General features: G+C 34.8%; 3 protein-coding genes across 3 annotated transcripts; 1 reads left to right on the forward strand and 2 right to left on the reverse strand.

The window, feature by feature from the left end:
• Nucleotides 1–7: 7 nt before the first annotated feature.
• On the reverse strand, nt 8–7844 carry LOC117205307. Its single transcript, XM_033443583.1, has 5 exons — nt 6607–7844; nt 2783–6142; nt 1415–2253; nt 1205–1348; nt 8–940 (listed from the first exon to the last, which is right to left on the reverse strand). The coding sequence occupies exons 1-5, from the start codon at nt 6836–6838 to the stop codon at nt 719–721; spliced, it is 4797 nt and encodes a 1598-aa protein (XP_033299474.1). The 5' UTR covers nt 6839–7844; the 3' UTR covers nt 8–718.
• Nucleotides 7845–8068: 224 nt separating this feature from the next.
• LOC117205308 lies at nt 8069–12198 on the reverse strand. The gene is made up of 3 exons (XM_033443585.1): nt 11899–12198; nt 9804–9971; nt 8069–9287 (listed from the first exon to the last, which is right to left on the reverse strand). The coding sequence occupies exons 1-3, from the start codon at nt 11951–11953 to the stop codon at nt 9073–9075; spliced, it is 438 nt and encodes a 145-aa protein (XP_033299476.1). The 5' UTR covers nt 11954–12198; the 3' UTR covers nt 8069–9072.
• A 3636-nt stretch (nt 12199–15834) lies between these two features.
• Nucleotides 15835–16897, forward strand: LOC117205311. The gene is made up of 3 exons (XM_033443588.1): nt 15835–15892; nt 16322–16456; nt 16655–16897. The coding sequence occupies exons 1-3, from the start codon at nt 15835–15837 to the stop codon at nt 16879–16881; spliced, it is 420 nt and encodes a 139-aa protein (XP_033299479.1). The 3' UTR covers nt 16882–16897.
• Nucleotides 16898–21378: the final 4481 nt, after the last annotated feature.

Here is a 21378-nt window from a genome sequence, read left to right on the forward strand (position 1 = left end):
GGTCAATTTTTTATTTGCTTGACAGTACAATTTTATATTATAGTAGTTCTTTTTTTTCTCGTATAATATATTTTACGCATATTGATCACATTACAAATGGAAAATTATTTTATTCTTATAATATTTCAATCGTTTTCACTATTTTCGTTTAATGCTTTATGCCTCAATCTGGATGAAGGACAAAATGCTCAAATTATTTTTCTTTTAGTGATAATTGAGTATTCTCAAGTTGTGGGCTATGATCATTGCAACGTTATTAAGTAATTCGTATTACTATCTTTTTTCATATATATATATATAATATCAATGATATAAAAAGAGCAAGTAACTATCGTCTTGTTTCGCATTTAAGATGCATTATCTTATACGGAGGTATGTACCAGAAAACAAAGCGTTTAAACTTTCACTTGTTTGAAAATAGACGAAAAATGTTTTAACGTAGCAAGCTGCATTACGAAAGAAAAACCGTAGAACGCTTACGACGCGACAATAATACGAACTGATGCGTGACTAGAGCGTATTATTATGACCGATCCTTACAGATATACTTAATTTCGAATCTAACAATTTTACATAAACTCCATGTAATCAGTTATCTGTTAATCTAATAGTAATATGAATTATAGATGCACAACAAAATGTCACCACGAATGATAGACACGATAATTCTCCAAGCGCAGTTTGATGTCGCAGAAAGCACATACTCTAATGAGCAATATTATATGTTATTGGTAATCGAAGAAGACAGACATTTCTTCGTGTTGCCGTAACGTCCAGTTACCGGTTTTTGACCAGCCGTCTTAAAGCGATGCAGCACTGGCGAACTTTCTCTTGGACTACCGCTAATATTATCGAAGTCCCAACTCGCAAAATGTTCCTCGAATAGTTCTTCGAGTTTCTTCGACAGTATTTCAATTGTCTTTACTCGATCATGATCATCCTGCGATCAGATGATTAAGGGAACTTTATAGTCGTAGTAGAAATAAAAGTTTTCGATAACACATTCGAAGATTACAATAGGTCTTGCCACTTTATTCAAATTCCTATGCAATATTGACTGCATTATATCCACGATGAATATTAAATATTATTTATTGAAAAACTATATTAGTTCAGACCATATATCGTAGCTCAATCATATTAATTTGATTCTCTACATGTCTAGCAAAGATTAGAAAATCGATAAATAAAATAGCCTGCGTACCTTGTGATATAATTTTGAATTATAAACGATACGACGAAAGTCTCTAACCACGTGTTCTACTTTATGGTAAACTCGATTCTTTAGTTTGTATTCAACCGTTTCCAGGAACATCGGACTTTTAATAACTTTACAATAGTCTTCGATCTAAAAGAAGATTATATAATTATCCATTTACGATTTAAAGAAATGGGTATATGCAAAGAAACTAACCGTGTGAGAAGAAGATTGTTTTCCATTATTGCTTCCTGAGGATGGACACTTGAAAATTTCTGCTTCTTCCATTTGCCAAACTGTTTGATGTATCATTTCTAATTTGCTAAGGGCAAGCGGACTGAGACTTTGTTTTCTTTTCGAGCTATACCATACGGACCAACCTCTATCACTGGCTTTCCCACCAAATTTCCCGTCTAAAAATTCGATGCATCCAGAATTCTCTCGTTTCTTCCCGTGTTTTGTTGCGATTGTAGATTTCGACGTTCCCTCCACTTGAGTATCATTGACCTCGAAATTTTTCGTAGCTTTCTTCCCGGAACATTTACGAGATCTATTATGCAAGAGATAATATGATTTTTCGAAATCTTTTCTTTGACACTTGCGTCCAGGGATCGGTATTACAGTGCTACAAATCGTCGATACGTTGGCAATGTTTAATTTGCTCTTCTTGCAGAATTCTTTCTTCTCCGAGAAGGATGTACTTAAGGATGCGCAACGTCGAAGAGTCTCCGAATAAGTTGCCTTCCCTATGACACGCTCGGCCTCTCCCAACGTTGTTTGGCCATTGTTTAAGGAAATGCACGAACTTTTCCTCGAGCAAATAGTCTGTTGAAGATTCTTCACCGTCGTAGTTGTTGCGACTGTTGTTACGGTACTGTTGGTCACTAACGAAACAACGGGAGCCGGCTGTTCATTCTCTGTTACGGAACTGTTTGACGATTCTGAGCTATGTGGAACGGCATTGTTTTTTCGTCGTTTCTGCTTGTTTGCCATGTTAGCGTTGTTCAAAGTTTTGATTAACCACGAATCCGTTTTTACATTCATTTTACTAGAACCTGTTAACGGGTAGCTGCATAAAATATTGCGATATTTAATGCTGGAAGAACGGAAGTATTGCCTTAATGTGACATCAGACACATGTTTCCATTTACTTTTCTAAATATTTCAATATTTTATACGTACGGAACAAATACATAGTAAAGCTTGTTTTACTCTAAATACATTATATTATTATTATTATTCTTTAAAGCAGATTTACTCTCCCCCCCTTCTCTGTTGCGGCTATGTTAATTTACAATTACGTGTTATGAAAATCTAAAGTTCTCAAATTTCCGTCCTTCTAGTATTAAAGCGATTAAATTTTATTTTTATTAAACAATTAGAATTAATGTTGGACATTGAAAGTAATTAAATACTCTGCTTGAATATCATAGTAATACGATAGTCGCGTAGAATGTATAGAATACGCAGAATACATACGACTTACGTTTTTAGTTCCAAAGCGATATGCGAATGTTTCGAATGAAAATGTTTTTCCGATAGAAGCGATATTTAGAATAAACTTTAAGCGATTATAATCATTACCATTTTTATTACCAGACAACTGTAGAGCTTCGTTGATACTTGTGTTGAGAGAAAAATGATTCGTGGAGCCCGAGTCATCTTCGGACGCTTCGTAGCTCGAAACGCCTCCGCAACCATCGTTACTGTCCTTTAAATTTTTCGAAAGGCTTTCGTCTAATTTTTCACGATCCTGCGCCGCTTGGGACGTTGTATCGTCATTATCGTTCTCTTTCACACTCTCAAACTTTTCACTAACGTCGACTTGATCGATCTCTGTTTTCTTAAAATCCGTATCCTCTTTTACGTTCAACGCTTCTAACAGAATCTCAGCGGAAGCGCAGGCTGCTTTCCAAGTAACATCTTCCGACACGGTATAATTGGATGTATCGGATCGTTTTAAAATCCTAGGTGAATTTTCAAGGGAGAAGGTAGGAGGTGGTACGATCGGAGTCGCCGGGAAAGGCACTTTCATTGTATTTGTGCAAGTATTAACATCGCTAGATATAGGTGCTGCGGTAGGTCGAGACACAGGAGTGGACGACGCTGGAGCGCAAAACGTTTTCTCTTTGTTGTTAACGTAATGATTGCGATGATTGTTCGAGGACCTATTGGCAACGTTTCGAGATGCGGAGCTTTCTAAACGACGATTTGATCTTCTTTGATGTCTTTTTTTCGGCACGTTGTAACTTCCTGGTTTCATATATACTCTAACATCTTCGGAACTGTCATATTCTTCGGGTACCTGCTGCACTTGAACGCGATTATTGATCAAATTATAAGCGTTCCAGGGTGTAGTCTGAACGCTCTGTATATTTTGCAGCGTCTGGAACTGACGATTTGCGTCGATATGTAACTGTCTGATGCAGCTACCGAGATCCATCGTATTCTTTGACATTTCTGCGCGCGTCGACCCACGTGGCACAACAGTCTCCGTATTCACATCCGCCGGATTCATAAATGGCATTTGTCTGTTATCAGAGTTTCTCATACTGGCGAACCAAGCTGACAAATTGGCAGTCATTTCTTCCGATGATTTCTCCGGGATACTCGGTTCGATTTGGCTAAGCAGCGTCATCTTATCCTTTGGCACAGCCGCTAGCTCCAGTTGACTCGTGGACGATTTGCCAACATAAACCAAATCCATATTCGTTTTATTTCTGTGATTTTGTTCGAGGCTCTTTGAATTTTTACTACCGTAATCTAACGTATACGACGGACAAATAGCGTAACTAGGATAAAAATTTTCGTGGTCGTTGGCGGGTGGAAAGTATATAGATTCTAAACTAATGGAAGGGTTCAAAAACGAAGATTCCACCCTCGATAAACATTTTTGAGCATAATTGCTCTCAGAATTATCATCTAATTGTCGCTGTAGTCTAAACACGGTGTCGGTATTTTCCTGCGGCGAAACTTTATTTTCGGGGAATTCTTGTTTCTTCTCCTTGAATAACCATTGTCTAGAAGGATCCTGATTGCTTTCCGTAAGAATTTTGCTTCTCAGGTGAAAAAACTCTGCGTTCAGGGATTGCGTGGATGTGTCTGTCTTGGCAGAGGACGAGCTTCCTCTCGAACGAAATCTACTATTCGGTTGACCCGCAGATTCCGCGTGCCCTAAGAACATATCAGGCACGGATTTCGTGCTGTCTATTGTCGTTAGGTTCTCAGTAACGGTCCACTTACTTCGTAATTTTGATTCTTTTTGGGACGACTGTTTCTCCTGGCTGGCATTGTACAGGCTGAAATTTCGTAGGCTGCCGGTCGATAACTGCGCACCGTTACTGGAATCTCGATTGTTCTTTTTATTATCGGGCTTCTGTTTCGATGTAATCATAGTTGAAGATGGATCAAACAAGTCGCGATTCGTGTAAACTGAAACGTCACCTGGAAAAGAGGTTCCAAATGATTCTGATCTTTGCTCGAAATTAGAAGCATTGCCGTTTTCTTCGAGCTTTAAGAAGGCGTGGATGATCTGATTCAGTAGCTCGTGTGTGCTCTCTTCCCACAAACGAAAACATCTCAGCAACTCGCAGTCGAATTTATCGTTCAAGCTTGGATAGTGCTGCTTATTCAAATAATTATCAAGAACAAGCCAACCGTTGCTAATGCGCAACAAAGCGTTTATCAGATCGCCGACGAAAACACGATCTCCGGCGAAAATTGGGAAACAAGTGGAAGATTTGGTAACTGCTGTTTTAGTGGCGGTAGACAGATTTTTCAACCAACTGCATCTGGCGTTTGTTTTGCAACTATCGTTTAAAACGATTTCGGCTTCCGTGCATCCCCAGTAAACGACTTTTCGCAACAGTTCCGGATACTGTGTCCTATCCAGGCACGGTCCGTCCGTTTGAACAGCTATCGACGTACCACTCCCATAATCCGCACAGAATTCGGTGAACCAAGTATTCTTATTTGACGCAGTATCGCCAGCTCCGCTAAACAACGGCGTCGAATTGGATTTCTCGGTTTTCGTTTCCTCTTTGTTAATATCGTTCGAAGATATGTTGCAAAGCGCTGAAACCATCTTTTCAGCCTCGATCGTAAAATCGAAGCTGGTAGACGATTCGTCGGAATAATGTTCCTCCTGCGTTTTTGTACACACGTTCGATGTAGCTTTTTCCGAAGAACTCGTCTTGGTTTCTCGGCTTGCCTCATCCTCTGTACTCGGTTTTATGTTGAACAAGTCGTTACAGGGAGAGGTAATCGTTTGAAGGGGCCATTCGTCGTAATTTTCAGATGATATCGGGTTAACTCGAGAGGTATCGACTGTAGGTATTTTGTTTTTGCCGACTTTAAGGGGCGCAATGTCAAGATTGGCAGCAGTGGCTACAGGTTTGTCTCTCTGTAGGCTACCGTAGACTAAACTCGCTGGATGATTAGGGTAGATTTGATTAGAGTGTACTGTTTGAACAGGACTCGTGACTTGGCCGTTGGTGAAATTTGCCGTGGCTGCGTAAGGACTGAGATTAGGAAATTGAAACGTTGAATTGCCATTAATTGCTTGCAAGTTGCAAGTGTTTGTAGCTGAGATATTATAATAGGAGCTGTGCGATGGTTGTTCCTGTTGCTGAATATTTTGTCGATCTTGAATTAGACAAAACGTTTGTACATCCGGAGGCTTAAAGTAGGGTTGTGGTATCAACGTAATTCCGGAATTGTTGTACTGATCGCCAGAGAAAGAGCCATGCGTGTACGTCGAGGAAGCAATTAAAAAGGAAGTAGTTGGTGGAAGTATCGGGGCATTGTTCGTCGTTTGATCATACAGAACCAGAGGTTTCGGGCTGTAGGATAACTGCTGTTGAATATGCTGCTGCTGCTGTTGTTGTTGGCAATATTGTTGATTTCGTACGAGCTTATTTTTGGCTGGCCATCTGCTGCTTTTACCTATATTCATGGATGGGTTTGTACGAGAATCTTAGAAAACTGAAACCATTATTTAACATAAACATTGATACCGATAATTGATAACAATTAATATTTTCCACCAACGGTAATATCATTCTCATTGTACAAAATTCAGTTTGTATATCTGTTATTAATTATTAATTCTTTCCTTCCTTTCCAATAGAAAGGAAAAATTCTTGAGATCCAAAAAAAAAGAAAAAAGAAAAGGAAGTATAATCGATAAACGCAAGATCCTATTAACTCGCATCAGTGATAAAACGAATTCTGTGGCTGTCGATAAAAAGATTGCAGTCGGTGGAAGTATGTAATCGTTAATTTGGTGCAAATAACAATCACATCTTTTACTCGTTTAAAGATGAACTAATTATCGCAATACTTTTTAAAGCTATCTTTTTTTTAAGTATTCAAAATGTACCAAATTTTAAAAGGAAACGTAGTTACACCTTGTATATGCAAAGGAGCAGGATTAGCGAGACCAGCGTTACGTTGCGTTCCTGGATAAATACACGAAGGATGCAGACCACTTCCGCATGCTTGAAGAGTTAACGTTGGATTAGCTATAGGACCATAAAGAATTTGTTGTTGCTGCGGATGTACGAGGGACGACGGGGTTGATGCGGACGGAATCGAAGATTGTATGGACGATCGACTAGCTCGTGCGGCTGTAGGGTGCATGATCCACCTAACCCCGGCTTGAATACGATCCTCTCGTTGTCTTCTTACTTTTCAACCTCTGTTTAAGGAAATAATTTATTCTATTTATCACACGCGCCTAAGATTCGTAATTTCGAATCGATGCGCGAAGTATTGACACTTTTGTATTAAATCATTTTGAATTAAAATAAAATAAAATTGAAGAGAAATGTTGTTAACAAACGATACGTATAGCTAACGATATTTTATCCAAACGAAATGAACTTGGCTACTATGTCAGCTGTTATTTGACACGTCGTTAACCTAAGCACATTTCCCTTTGATTTATTTTATGCATATACAACGACGAAGAAGTTTCGTTTTACCTGATATTCAGATGCCTCTTTGTTCCTCTTGAGTAAACCATTTGTGTTCGATAAACGATGCAATAATATAATCGATGACGAAAAGAGTGACAAAGTAAGGAAATGTCTTTACGAGGACGACAGGTAATGAGATAAAATCATATCGAGCTTAAATAGGTACAGCACAGGAGAACAGAGAAAGGAAAGGGTTTAAACTCTTAACGAATGAACTTGCGGTTAAATCAAAGAACTCGATGTTAATCCAGGATTTTCAAAATTGCTCCACTCCTTTCTCGAGTCAACAAATGTACATGTTATCGTTTTTCTCGTCTAACGTTTCTTCTCTCACGGAAACAAATCGAAATTCCTTGCGAACGAGAAATGACCAAACTTATATATACATATTGAAAAGCAAATGGTAATCTACGAAATGAAAGTCAACGAACATCACGAAGAAAAATGGCAGATTACTGGCTGTTGACCTAAAACAAAATTCTCTACGCGGAACAATGAAACGAGCGAAAAATTTGACGTACGGCGTGGGTATTTTTATCCATGAATTATCTAACGTTTTCAACGTACCTGTTAATCTTGTATAAATTTCAAATACTTTCGATCTCATTAAATCACATAAAAAATAGATATGTTTCGCGATCGATTTTAAGAATAAAGTAAATTACAAAATTCAATGCATTAAAAGCGATTTCAAATATAAATAATTCCAACGAATGTCGATTGCATTTTATTGAAATACATGTAACGTAAATTATGCTAGACTGTCTAATGTACCTTTTTTACGTATAAAAAGATTCTCTCTCTAACGTCTAAGGAAAGCATGAATTTATTCTCGATACGAGTTGTTCGTTATATTGTTTGATAGGATGTAAGGAAAATAAGAGACTTGGTATTCTCCGCAACGGCAACCCTGATATATTTTTCTCGCTTCGCACAAAAACATATCATACAGATGTTTTTTCGCGAAGGTTGTCACAACATATAGACTTTCAACAAGTTGCGTAATTATTACATATGTAATATCATTCTTAAGCTCTATGCAGAAAATTGTCGAGTGAACACAATGTGACTGTCGTCACACCTTCAGCACCTAAATTGAAGATTTTCAAGAAGATTTATGCATGATCGAGGAGTGCTCGCCAAGCTGTTCGACATTTCGCAAAAAGTACCAAAGATCACGCCGTTCCTGAGTTTCTGCACGATCTTTTCGTGAAAGCTCGTCTAAGATATGTAATTATCTAAATTATCTCGTTAAAAATTTATATACGAATATCACTATAGAATGCGTTAACTGATATGTGTATGCGATATTTTCTCGATAGAAATATCTATTTACTTTCCTAAGATACACTCTTATATATTCTTCGATTATTTCTATAGCGATATTATAACAGCAATTACACGTAAGAGATTGGTAATTACGTTAATTTTTCTCCTTGGTATATTACACTTGGAAACATCCAGATAATCAGGAACAGCGGGAATATCTCGTCTAAAACTACTGTAATCTTGAACCGATGGACAGCCGGAGGCAGAAAGCCACCGCAGTATGTTTAGAATCTCGAATGAAACGTATCCTTGTCGAGAATTTTTCCGTTCGTTCGAACATTTCGAGGTCGCCAGCGTTTGCTCTCGAGATGCAACGTGAAATTCTAGATAGAAGAAGACATTTTGCGCTTTAAGTGCTGTTTCGATTGCTTTATACGCTTTTTTCTTTCATTGACGACGAAAGTGTGGGAAGTGTGTGAGATATTATTCGCTCTGAAACGCATCGTCCTCTCCACTTTCGCTTACTTCCGATCCGTTAAAATGCGAAGTCGAAGCTGCTTGCAGGTACTAACGATCTCGGACGCATCTCTTCGTCGACTGGTCGAGTGTATATTAATTTTCTCAAAATTAATTACGAATGTATGCTAGAAGAACACTGCCAATAACACACGACAGAATCAGAGACGTCGGTGGTAAAACGTTTGGTGTTGCCGTGTTACAAAAGTCTGTCAAACACGAACAGACTTCCTGACGACCGCCAAAACCGCTTCTTTGGTAACACTTTCCTTTATAACTTGACTCGTCCCATCCGCAACCTCTTATGACTCGGGTATCAGGTGGAACTGTTTCAAACACATAGTAATAGTTCAGTCTATCTTATTTACTAATAATCGATACGATATCATGAAACTAATAAGTTGTATTCGATGTTGTGTACGAAATATCAAATTACTTGAGCTAGTACTGTATCATAACTGGTATTGCGCTAATCACGCTGGTGCGTGACCACGTATTGCAATTTTCTACAACGTAATAAGGAGACTGTATTAGTCTAGGTTAATAGTAATAGCGCACTAAAGTTATAGTAGCCCATTAAAGTTACTGGTTCTCTAAAAGATTGGTATTGTCAGCATCGTAGCTGTTACAGTTGCCTTCATCAATTTTTCGTTGAAACGTATCTTAATGGTGTCGAAATAAGATAACATAAACGAATATAAATAAAGACGATTAAGAATTTATATTAGAGATATTTCATATTAAATGAAATATTAAAATAAATTGAATAATATTTCAGAAATATTATAAGAACTATAATTTAAAAAAGATTTTCTTTCTCCAAGCATCTGAATGTCACTTACGTCCATTAACGCTGAACTCGATTACTTGCGTAATCTTTCGGCACATGGTATATTTCGAGCCGTTTTTGAGGTCGGAGCAATCTTTTTTGAGGGCGTCGGGTGGATTATCATCGGCGCATCGACTGTCGTTGTGACTGTTGCAAAGATAGCATTGCATCGCGTTTATGCCTAGAACATAATAATGATTTGCTTAAAAATTCTTCCCTCACAAAAGATTATTCTCTTAAAGCTATAAATAAATTGCGATTGTTCATATATTTATGAGAAATTAAAAGCTGTAAAAATGCACAAAAGGGAACGATAGGTGATGAGATAGTAGGCAAAAATATATGAAAGAAATGAAAAGAAATGAATCTCCGGGTAGGTTCTATTTTTTGCAGTTGTTTTGATGACTTCTCGTCGTATAAAAATACAGACTTGGATAAATAGTTGTGATTCCGATATAACTATTTACATCTCCCATATTAATGAAACTTATAATATTTTCATCAGCGCAGATAAATTTACATGACAATTGTTTTAATATGACTCAGTATTATCCGCATTGCGGCAGCGTAGATAATTTATATTCAGTTTCGTAATTACATGAAACACGAGGTTATAAAATTATTATTGGGTGGTTGATAAGAGAGGTCACTGTGATACGAAGATAATGCGATAATTTAAACTTTCATACCAGGGGGATCGTGGTACTATCTTCTTCCAAATGCGTTTTATGTCAGCACAATTGAATAATTTGTTGTCGTTATGTATACGCGTCTGTTTATATAGGTCAACGTTTGGACACTCGGATTACCATAGAGCATCGTAATTTAGCTGTCTTTCATGAAGTTTGTTTTATAAAAACCAGGAAACGTTTCGAAATGGCATACATTCCCATTGAATAAAGGTTCATTGTACTTCCGACCCTACTGATATAAAAATCAATGCAGCTATCTGGCCTGGAAAGGCATAGCTACAATAAGTTTACGCGTTTGTCTTCGCGTTTTAATCTTGTCTCTACGGTCATTCATTTTTCTGAGCGTAACAGGACATAAATAACGAATGTCTAACAGTATAATTTACATAACGAACTATCATAGCAATAAACACCATAATCACTTCAGAGATTAAACGGACTGCAAATTAAGAAATGTTAGAAGCGAAAAGATAATTATAAAAATGTCGAATATCATTTCAATGTTGATATTGATGTAAGTAACCACTTTCTGTTCTTGAGTTTTATATTCCACGATAAACATGAAATTTTATACAAGTGACTTCGAATGTATTGCGTATGTGAAAACTGCTTTGCGCATAGCTGGTCGTCATTGATCTCACTAACGTTCGCACCAGTCCATTTGGTTAAATCAAACCGCGGAATTATAGGTACTTTTTGGAGCATACAATTTCGATCGTTTAATTTCATGAAAATTATTTGATATTCAATTGCTTCCGCAAACAACGTACGGCATATTATACACGCTTATTGTTAAATCAGCTGAAACAATGACGTCGCATTTAAACGCTTCCCTCGAACGAGGAAGCTAGTTGATCCACTTTTCGAATAGGGTATACCATCACTTTATTGACAAGAGTTAAAAGGAACAGGGCAGGAAAAGGGAATAAGAATTATACATTAAAAGCAAATGTGTCGCGAATTTCGATTAATTTATATTATATTTTTCAATTGTATTTAGGTAGTAGTAGCTAAGAAAGATAAAAAACATAAAAAAAAAATTATATAATATACTAGCACATCGCACGTACAATCAAATCAAAACAAGTACAGTAATTATTTTTTCAATTAAAGAATGTAAGTTAACATAACGAAGTGTTATCGTAGAGAAACGGAGAACGAACTATTTATCAGTTACGTCACACACTGAACGACGCGATTCAGGAAATGAACTTTTATACGATTATACGACTATAACGCAGTAAAAAAAAACAAACAAAAAACAAAGAGGAACGAAGAAAAAAGAAGAAAAACAAGGAAATGGCGATGAAAGTAGGTCTTTTAGAGAAGGATACGAGGATCGATAGGAAGCAGTCTCGTAAACCCGCCCCGATCGTTGAACCAAAGACAGCACAGACTCGACGCGTAGACGCTTACCATAAAAACCGAGAATGACCAATAGGCAAACGACGAGGATGAGAAAGCGCTTCATGTTGGTTTCGGTATTATCCTGGCACGTCCTTCTACGATTAACGTTTCTCGCGGTCACTGGCGTAGATTACGCGCGACCGAGCGGCGGGAAAGAGAGAACGCGGTTAGATCAGGGGTTGACGAGGCCAACCATCCGGCCTCGACAGCTGCTGAAGCACTGTTCGCGTTGGCTGTCGTTCGGCGCGATTGCAGCGCAAGCCCGCAACTAAGGCGACGAAGCTTACACCACTGATAGAATCATGAATACATGATTGCGCGCGAGGAATACTAAGGTCGACAAGACGAGGCGAGACGAATGGGAAAAACGATCTCGCCCCAACGAGTAATCCAAGGACCAAACGATCTAGCCACGGTCGTGTGAAAGCTTCGTCGCTTCTTGCGGTCCGCGATCTGGATTCCCGTTTTCCACGTTGCGTTGCACAGATTTTCTATCGTTACTGCTATACGCGCCATATCAAGAAATCAATATTTTTGACGAACGGTCAGTAGAAGGATTGCTGCTACCTGGGATTGATTTTTACTGTGTTTCAGTGATTACACACTTCTTATTTTCGCTAGAAATATCACTAGTGACGATAAATCTACGTACAAAATACTCCATATTCTTATCAATGGTAACTAATAAGTACCAGAAATCTAATTGAAGCATTTTGTTACAAGAGACGCGTGGGGTGTTTTGGTAAGTGTCGTAGAATTATCAAGCAGGGTATGATTTCTTATATATATAAAAAAAAGATTGATTCGTAACAAAGACCAACGTGCTCTTAAATAAGGGCTGGTCCTCGAGAAAGTTGATCTTGAAAATGTAGCAAGTACACTTGCGTTTTATCCGATATCGATAAACCAATTTAAACTGATAGTTCGTATCGGCAACTGGTACGATGGTAAATAACAATTTACATTATTCGTGATTATGAACGCAATCGTGTACAGAAACATAGGCGAACGTTGAAATCAACACTCTAAAGTTAAATTTATTTTGTGAAACATCCTGTATAATTTTTCTTCTTAAATTATCATGAATAACGAGTTCACCTATGCACACTATGTTCACTTGATTTGGTAGTCTTCCTCCGATACGATTTTGCAATCTCGTCGTTTATGTCATACAAATGGGTGGTATTACAATTTTCTAATTTACTCAAGATAATTCGTTAATTTTTAAAGTATACGCAACCTGCGATTTTGAAATTGTCCGCGAAATCTCTTAAAATTTTGCCAGCGTATATCATCTCATCGTTTCAAAGGTTCAGAATTGATTATCCTTGGGATGAACCATACAAACGTCGTCTGTCCTGTTTCAATGAAACTCAAATTAATTTTTTAAGAAGTACCAAAAATTATCCAGATATAACATTAAATATATCTATGTATGATAATAAACAACAAATATCGTTGGAATGTTCTTACTTCCTCCTAGAAAGTATAATTAGAATGTTAACTCTCTGTAGCAATCTAAAGCCATAATCGTTGATGATAAAAAATACGATTGTTTTGACGGACAAGGCAGGGCTGGATGTTAAATAGGGAAGGCCGTGGGCGGTACGAAGAGCTTTATGTTCAAATGGAGCGTAAAGTGGTGGTTTGGAACACGATAAGTGGATAATATCCCTTTTCCTGTGACACACTGAACGTCATGAAATGTCATGGAAGCTACTGTAATAAGTTGCACGCGAACAATACGGAAAGGAACGTGAAGGATATCTTTCCACTCTTGCTATTAAGCTTCTGAATCATCGTTCCTTATGACCTATTTTTTTAAACTCGTCAGCGGAAGTAATGAGAACAAAATACTTCAGTTTATTGTTATTTGTCCCATTTGGATATAAAGATAAGTCCTTTATATGTTGCTAATTAAAAACAAATAAAAAAAATTGGCAGTAATATATAATAACAAATAATTAATAACCTTAATATCTTATGCTCCAGGGAAATACTGATTAGAAATATTTCTGCTTGTATAACTAGATTGTTTGACATTTTTTATGTGCGTATTATTATTATTTAATGTTTGCATTAATTTAGAACACGTACATGTTTCTTCTTAAGAATATGATGTGGCTAATGTAAACAGTGAAATTATTTTCGCAATAAAATCTGTGAAAATGATACAGAACTGAAACGTATTGAATTTACTGAAAGTCATATATGTGATCTGATTTTCACTGCACGTTGCTCGTCGCAGTTAGTATTTAATTTATTTAGCAACATAGTGAGTTCCTGACACCACTTCGATGATTATGTTCTAAGTGATAAGTATTCTGAAATCTTTTAAAAATGTAACAATGGAATCACTTTTCTACTAATAATGAAGAATCTGTTACTGTCAACGAATACTCTTCTCAATTTTTGCACGTTATTTCAAGAATTTATATGTAATGATTTATATGCATCATAAATTATAAATAAATATAATATAAATTATAAACTATATGCATTCTAAGAGATAGAATAATTCGAATAATTTCCAAGTTCATTATTAACTCACCTGTCGTTTAAGAAATACATTTCGTTTGAATTGTGTAAAACATCGCGTGTATCTTAATAAACATAAAACTCAAAATAAAATCTTTCTTAGAATTTGTATTTACATTGAACTTATATAAGGACATGAAATAGTGTGCATGATGAATATTTAGTTAGTTTTTTATCCATATTCGATAATCTTACGTAACGATGTTGAAAGAAATATTTCATATCTTGAATATCAAATACGTATTTCTCTTAAAACAACTAGCATATATATAACGCGTGCTGTCAACAGTATAACGTTGCCCTATTTTTAAGTATTTAACAAATTTATACATTTCATCATCATATTTGAATCAATTGATAATTGTAGATATTTCATATATAATATTATCAATGTTATAATATACCTAAATATACTTATATTAAAAATGAGATTACACGAATATTTATACCACACAAACATGTTTTCCTTAATGCGATATTACCTCTTCAAGTAAGAAATAAAATAGGAATTTACTTCTACGTTTTTATTAAGCTTTTAAATAATTCTCAAATATTAATTTACTTGCAAATTTTTCCACGTGAAATTTTTATTCCGTAACAGTAACAAATACGTTATCTTATATTTCATCTAAAAGAATTGAAACTGTCCTATGATATAAATATTAGTATTTAAGATTTTGCAATTTACTGTTGAGCTAAATTGTTATAATTACACTTTTTTGTATGAAGATTTAAATTATAATAGTTTGAATTTATTCTTTAAAAATAAGTAAAACTATAATAAATTAAGCTACCTCCCTTTCTAAATTGAATATTTCTAATATTATTATTTTTGTTTCAATGAAACTTTATAGTTCCTCTTATTATTTTATAGTTTTTTTTGTATTTTAAGGCTGTAGTGGTAACACTGTTTAGTGATGACATGAAATTAAATTTAAAGACACTTTAGAAACAAATTTTTCCACGCGTCACGAAAATAGCTATGTATTGATTTTGTCACGTTTATGTCTAAGAGGTATTTACTAAATTTTTATGTCAAAGTTAATGAAAAATTGTTAAATTAAATTGATTGTTTCTGTTTCGCTTGGGCAATATTTATTACTGTATAAGTTAATATATAGAAAGTTATATAAAGCGTTGCAATACGTGGATAAAAGTGCAGAAAATAAATTTTCCATTTCGGTCACATTTGTCATGGTATGATTATATAACCTTTCAATCATTATTATTATTACTCTCAATAGTAATATTCATTCCCATCATTCTTTTAGCTACATATTAGGATAGTCGAATAAAAGATAATGTCGCAGTAATTTAGATAAAGTGGCTGTAATTTGAAAAAATTCGACAATTGGCGAACAAATGTTAAATACATTGTAAATATAGAAACGCAAAAGAAAGTTTAAAATGCATGTAAAAATAAATGCATTACATGTACTGTTGCTTTTATTTGTATTCCAAAGAGGTAAGTTTCATAAAAGAAATATCATGTTTATCAATTGTAGATAAAGCAGAATATATGTTTATCAATTATGCATAAAGCAGAATACAAACAGATATATACTGACTGTTAGTATAATTGAAGCAATAAACTACACAAATAAAGCGAACAATACTTTTAGAATAAGTTTCTTTTTGCATATTTTCTTTAATGCCCTATTATTCGTTTCGATTTTCTTTATGGCTATTATAGGAAAAATTTTCAAACGTTTCTTTATTCCAAATTTTGTTATATTCTGTTTTATAAATATAAATAACAAACAAAATGAAGAAGCGCGTAAGAAGTATGCTATATAAAATATGTTATTCATTAATGATGTTAATACTATCATACTTTGTATTAACCTTATTATATACGTAAATTCATATCTGATACGTTATTGACACGTATAAGAAGAATCGAAAGCTATTACGTGTTATCAATGTAACAGTAAAAGGGATCAAGATTGCACTATTAATACGGCGGATATAAGATATTTGAAGCCATGCTCCTCATCACAAGCATTTTGTCGTAAAGCTGTGTACATATGTGAGTTGATAATCACAATTTCTCTTTTACATTTCTCTTCTTATTTATTATAATTATTTCTTTCTTTTATTTGGAAAGTTTCATTATCTTTCACTCGTATCACGTACATTAAACTATTATTTCTTTATTTTTCGAAATATCTTTACGATATAGAAGATAAATTGTAAACTAATTGTAAACTAATCACATAATTTTTAGATTATTTTATGAATTCTCACGAGTACATAATAATACGCGAGTGTGCAAAATGGGGAAGTGCTGACAACGAATGTTATAGAGGTCGTTACCCACGCGATAGTTATCAATTTGTATGCGAATGTAAGAGTACAGGATGCAATCGATCTACGACATTTTCATCCATGACGACCACAGTTCTGTATGTTCTGTGTCAATTTATAGTTTTTCTCGTTAGAAGTCCTACCTGACACGAACATATCGTTGGAAGAGCGATATTTCATTTCAATGATATCGTCACAATGAAAGTTACTCAATTTCACGAATAGAGTCTGGAAAAATGGCATTTTATTACTAATATATTACGATAAAGTAAATAAATAAATAGATAAATCTAATTGATCGTCCGGATAATATAAAATGCAATAAAAATAAAATATGTATATTATTAGAAAGAGTATCTATTAAAAGATATAGCAAGTGCGTGAAAACGATACCGTTTAAATTAAAAGGAAAATAGAACGAAACAAAGTGGTTTTATATATATTATAAATAAAAAAATACTGCATCACTGTACATTTTTGCAACTTACGCAATCTAAAGTAGTTGGTACATACAGTCGTCCCGGAAAGTAAGTTGACGCTTCCGCTGGAAGTTTAAACATAAGATCGTTAACTTACTTTCCAGGGCGGTTGTAAATAGATTTTATTATTTCTAGCCCATCCCCTGGCACTTTGCTTTCATTTTGCAAGAAACCGAAACCGAATAAGTTATTCTATTTATTTAATACAAAATAATATAATTCTTAAAATCTAATTAAATCTGTGATATATTCGCAAATAATCTATGATATATGTATTAGGTTGTCCGGGAAGTGTCTTTTTTTTACAGACACGTCTTTTACAACGATGCATCTTTATATAAACATGAAACCTAATCCATCAAACGTTCTGATCTTTATCTTGATAGAACAAAATGGATCACATGTAATTCAATAAAATAATATAAAACGGAAAATGTTGTGCATTCATTATTTCCTTATAAAACGAAAGAAACTTTTCGGACGACCTAATATATAATAATCTAAAGTAAATTGTTTTAATTTTATCTCAAAAGAATAAGAAGTTCATAAAACCAAAACCATGAAGTGAAAATTTTTTATTTCTTTTATCCTTTAAGTTCAAAATACTAAATACAAGCATTACAATAATATATAGTATATATATGTATACATTATTATAATATATAATAATGAATATACAGTTATAAAAACAACTTTATAAGCTACTGTATGAAGTTTTGTGGTTGAAATGTTTGCACCAAACTTAATAATATATAAATCATCTTGTAAGAAGATTATTAAGACGTAATAAATATGAAGTAATAATTAATTACGAGTGTTACAAACGTACAGCACTTGCCAAAAAGAAAACAATGATTACTAATCAATTTTAGTTTATAATTTTTGCAATTATAGGCCATACATTTTTTATTTGTACAATGAAGACGATGGAACAAAGTTCATCTCACAATCAGTATGGATAGGATAGTTTTACACACCTTGCTTGTTTTTAACAAAATAGGAAATCTTTAAAGCACATTCGGAGTGGTTTCGGAAGAATCATGAAAATAAATCTAAGATGAAAGATATGACGAAACATATAAGAATATATCGTGAAAATAAAAAATCAATCTTCTACCGTTTTCCAAGGGCATCACATATCTTTCTCGAGAGAAGATGTGTATTTTTCTATCGCGTCTTGTTACGAATGTTACAGCTGCATTCGAGCATTTACGTATGTACGTATGTCTGAATCATGGCCTCTTAAGACGACTCTAAATATCAAAAAAGGAATGAAATTCCAGGACAAGGCTAAGATGTTAAGAACATTAGAAATTACGGTAGCTGATACACTTTCTAGGATGAGTAATCACGAATTGTAATATCTTCTCTGTTTCTGACATAATAGTCTTCTGCGATGCATCATTTTTTATGGAACAATAGAAGAAACTGGCCACCATATATGTATGTTTCAAATTGGCCACGATTACACATAAGAGGATTATGTATTATTACGTACAATATGTACAAACTATGTATGTAAAAAGTATTTCGTTTATTTCCAATTCCTTAAGATTTTAGTTACATTTACTGATAAAAGAGTTGTCTCTGCGCAAAGTTTTTCGATTCAGAACGACGGATCCTCTAATTCGCATTTTGAACTTCATGATTTTCTCAGCAACGTCGCTTTTTTCAAGTTTTCCATGGTATTGATTATTTTTTAAAGTGACGCTACATGTCTCTATTTTTCACGGATCAGTACGCGTGTTTTCTCATCCAGGTAAGAAAATACTAAGATGTCCGAAAAGATTAGTTTGAAAAATATGTTAATTAACTTGAATTTTGTAAAATCTACCTTACGAAGGATGAGAGCAACACGAACACAAGAATACGCTTTTTCCTTATCTTTCGTACGACAAGCTTCGCATTGACATTATTTTAGTTCACATTGCTGATATAGAACAAGAAAAAATTAATTATACACATATTTGCGGATGTTTTGATGCGAACAGAATTTCGATGTTCGTCGTTCAATCAATATAAAATTGTTAATCTGAAACTACTGATAATGAAAATGAATGAAATAATCTGATTTAGGACTAAAATACCCCATAGTGTGCATACTATGATACAGATAAGGCGAGAGTCTATTTTTTATTTATTTCTTATTTAATTATACTAACGATAAGCAAAACTGTTACTTAACAGGTAATCTGCGGCGGGGATGTTCTGTACTCTGCCCTGGGAGCCACAATAGATTCAAATATGTTCCGTAACATTTAATTTTTTGCAAAATATTATATCGCACTTGCGCGCATTTATATCTGGATCATTCGCATCGTCGAGAATTTTGTAATCGATGAAATTTATCTTAATCGTTCCAAACGATTTAACGAAACCAGAGTCACCGATGACCATCGTGGCAGTGAACGCGTCAAACGCGAACCTTACGCGTTAGTTGAAAAGCCATCTGATACCGAAATTGATACACGCAGTTGGAATGTGAACGAATTAGCCAATTAGGAATAACTATTCCTGCTAAACTTAACGGCGATCTGTCGGAAACAATCGTTAGACAAGCCGCATTCCGGTCGTCCACCCACGTTGCCCTTATTATTACATCTGGTTGGCGGAACTTCTCCGAAGGAACATTTCGCGGATGTCGTTTGCTGATTTATCAACATGAGAAAAGTTTCTTCTTTCCTCCCTTAATATCTTTCTTGATACGATATTTTTCCGAAAAGCAGGATATCTCTCGCGACGAACGTCAGCTAGCGCAAACAGCCACCACATAATCGTCGATATGCACGCACAGAGATCAGAATTGTTTTTTCCGCTTCGTCGTACGGGTATAAGCGCGTACGTTTGTCATCGCGAAACAACGAGAATGTGGAAAAGCAAACGAGCAACGGAGCAAAGTGTTATCGATGCGATGGCTTCGTAAAATCATTGACTTCAGGCAGCGAATAATAACGTTACGTAGAAGCGGCTCACTACGTCCAAAGTTCAAGCAAATGTAGGTAGTGTACGGTCATTCTTCCTCGTCCTCCATCACTCGCAACAGCGTCTCCGACCCTCCTTCGCCGGCGTTATTATTACTATTTGGGTCGCAGCAATGTGGCGCCGAGCATCCTGACGCTCCCCGAACAGTTTTCACCAGCTATGCTTTCGTTAGTGCGCACCAACGCAACGATTACGAGAATCTTATAATGCATTTGTCTGTACATAGCCGTTTTCTCTTCAACACAACTACGAAAATTGTTTGAACAGATCCTAATAGATTCTAATATATGCAGGTTTCGCAACATTGTAAACACAGTTCTGTAAACGCTATTTGATCTTGTTTCTGAGTTAACTTACTATTTCGAGAATTCTTCTTATAAACAGAGTTGGTATACTTTACTTCACTTATTATCGATACTACTTATCACGTTCGTTATTTGTGAATACTCTCAAGGCGTGAAAAATTATAAATGTGCATGTCTCGGAATTCTTTTTAGGAGAAATGTTAAATATTTTAAACAACAGCAGAAATTTGCTTTTATTAAGTGAATAAACTGAGAGGATTCATAATGTACTAAGGAAGTACGTATTTATGAACAGCGAGGTTGTATCTACGAAGAATATAAAGTATTGATAAGATAATATCTGCAGCCTTGAATAGTCTTGGAATACAAAATTACCTTGTAAACAAAGTGGAACGAAACAAATATTTATAATGCTTTTTGCTGGTTTTTTCTTAGTTACGCTAGTATATTTTAAAACATTCTGTATATCGAAATTAATAATGATAAAGAATAAATCGGTACAGAGTTCTTCAAAGTTTTAGTTATTAATTATAACTTGTTCTTTGCCATTGTAACAATAAATGCATAGTAAATATTGTATACAGGAGATAATCATGCGCGTACCTTTTTATGACTCAATGGTATATTAGGTAATTCTGAATATGAAATAATGTATTTAATTTATCAAAATTTTAGTAAATAAATCAACGAAATTCGTGAGACATGTTACTTTTCAACGGAAAAAAATTCTGTACATATTCATCCATTAAAAGATTTCATTTAAATGAACAATTTCTAGATCTATAGTCTAACTTTATTAACGAACTTGAACATACATAGTAGCTATATATGTACATATAATAATTTACTTTCTTTTTGTTAACATGTGTGTAATAATT

Source organism: Bombus bifarius, unplaced genomic scaffold (genome assembly GCF_011952205.1).
Source record: "Bombus bifarius isolate JDL3187 unplaced genomic scaffold, Bbif_JDL3187 scf7180000007987, whole genome shotgun sequence".
Classification (NCBI taxonomy): Eukaryota; Metazoa; Arthropoda; class Insecta; order Hymenoptera; family Apidae; genus Bombus; species Bombus bifarius.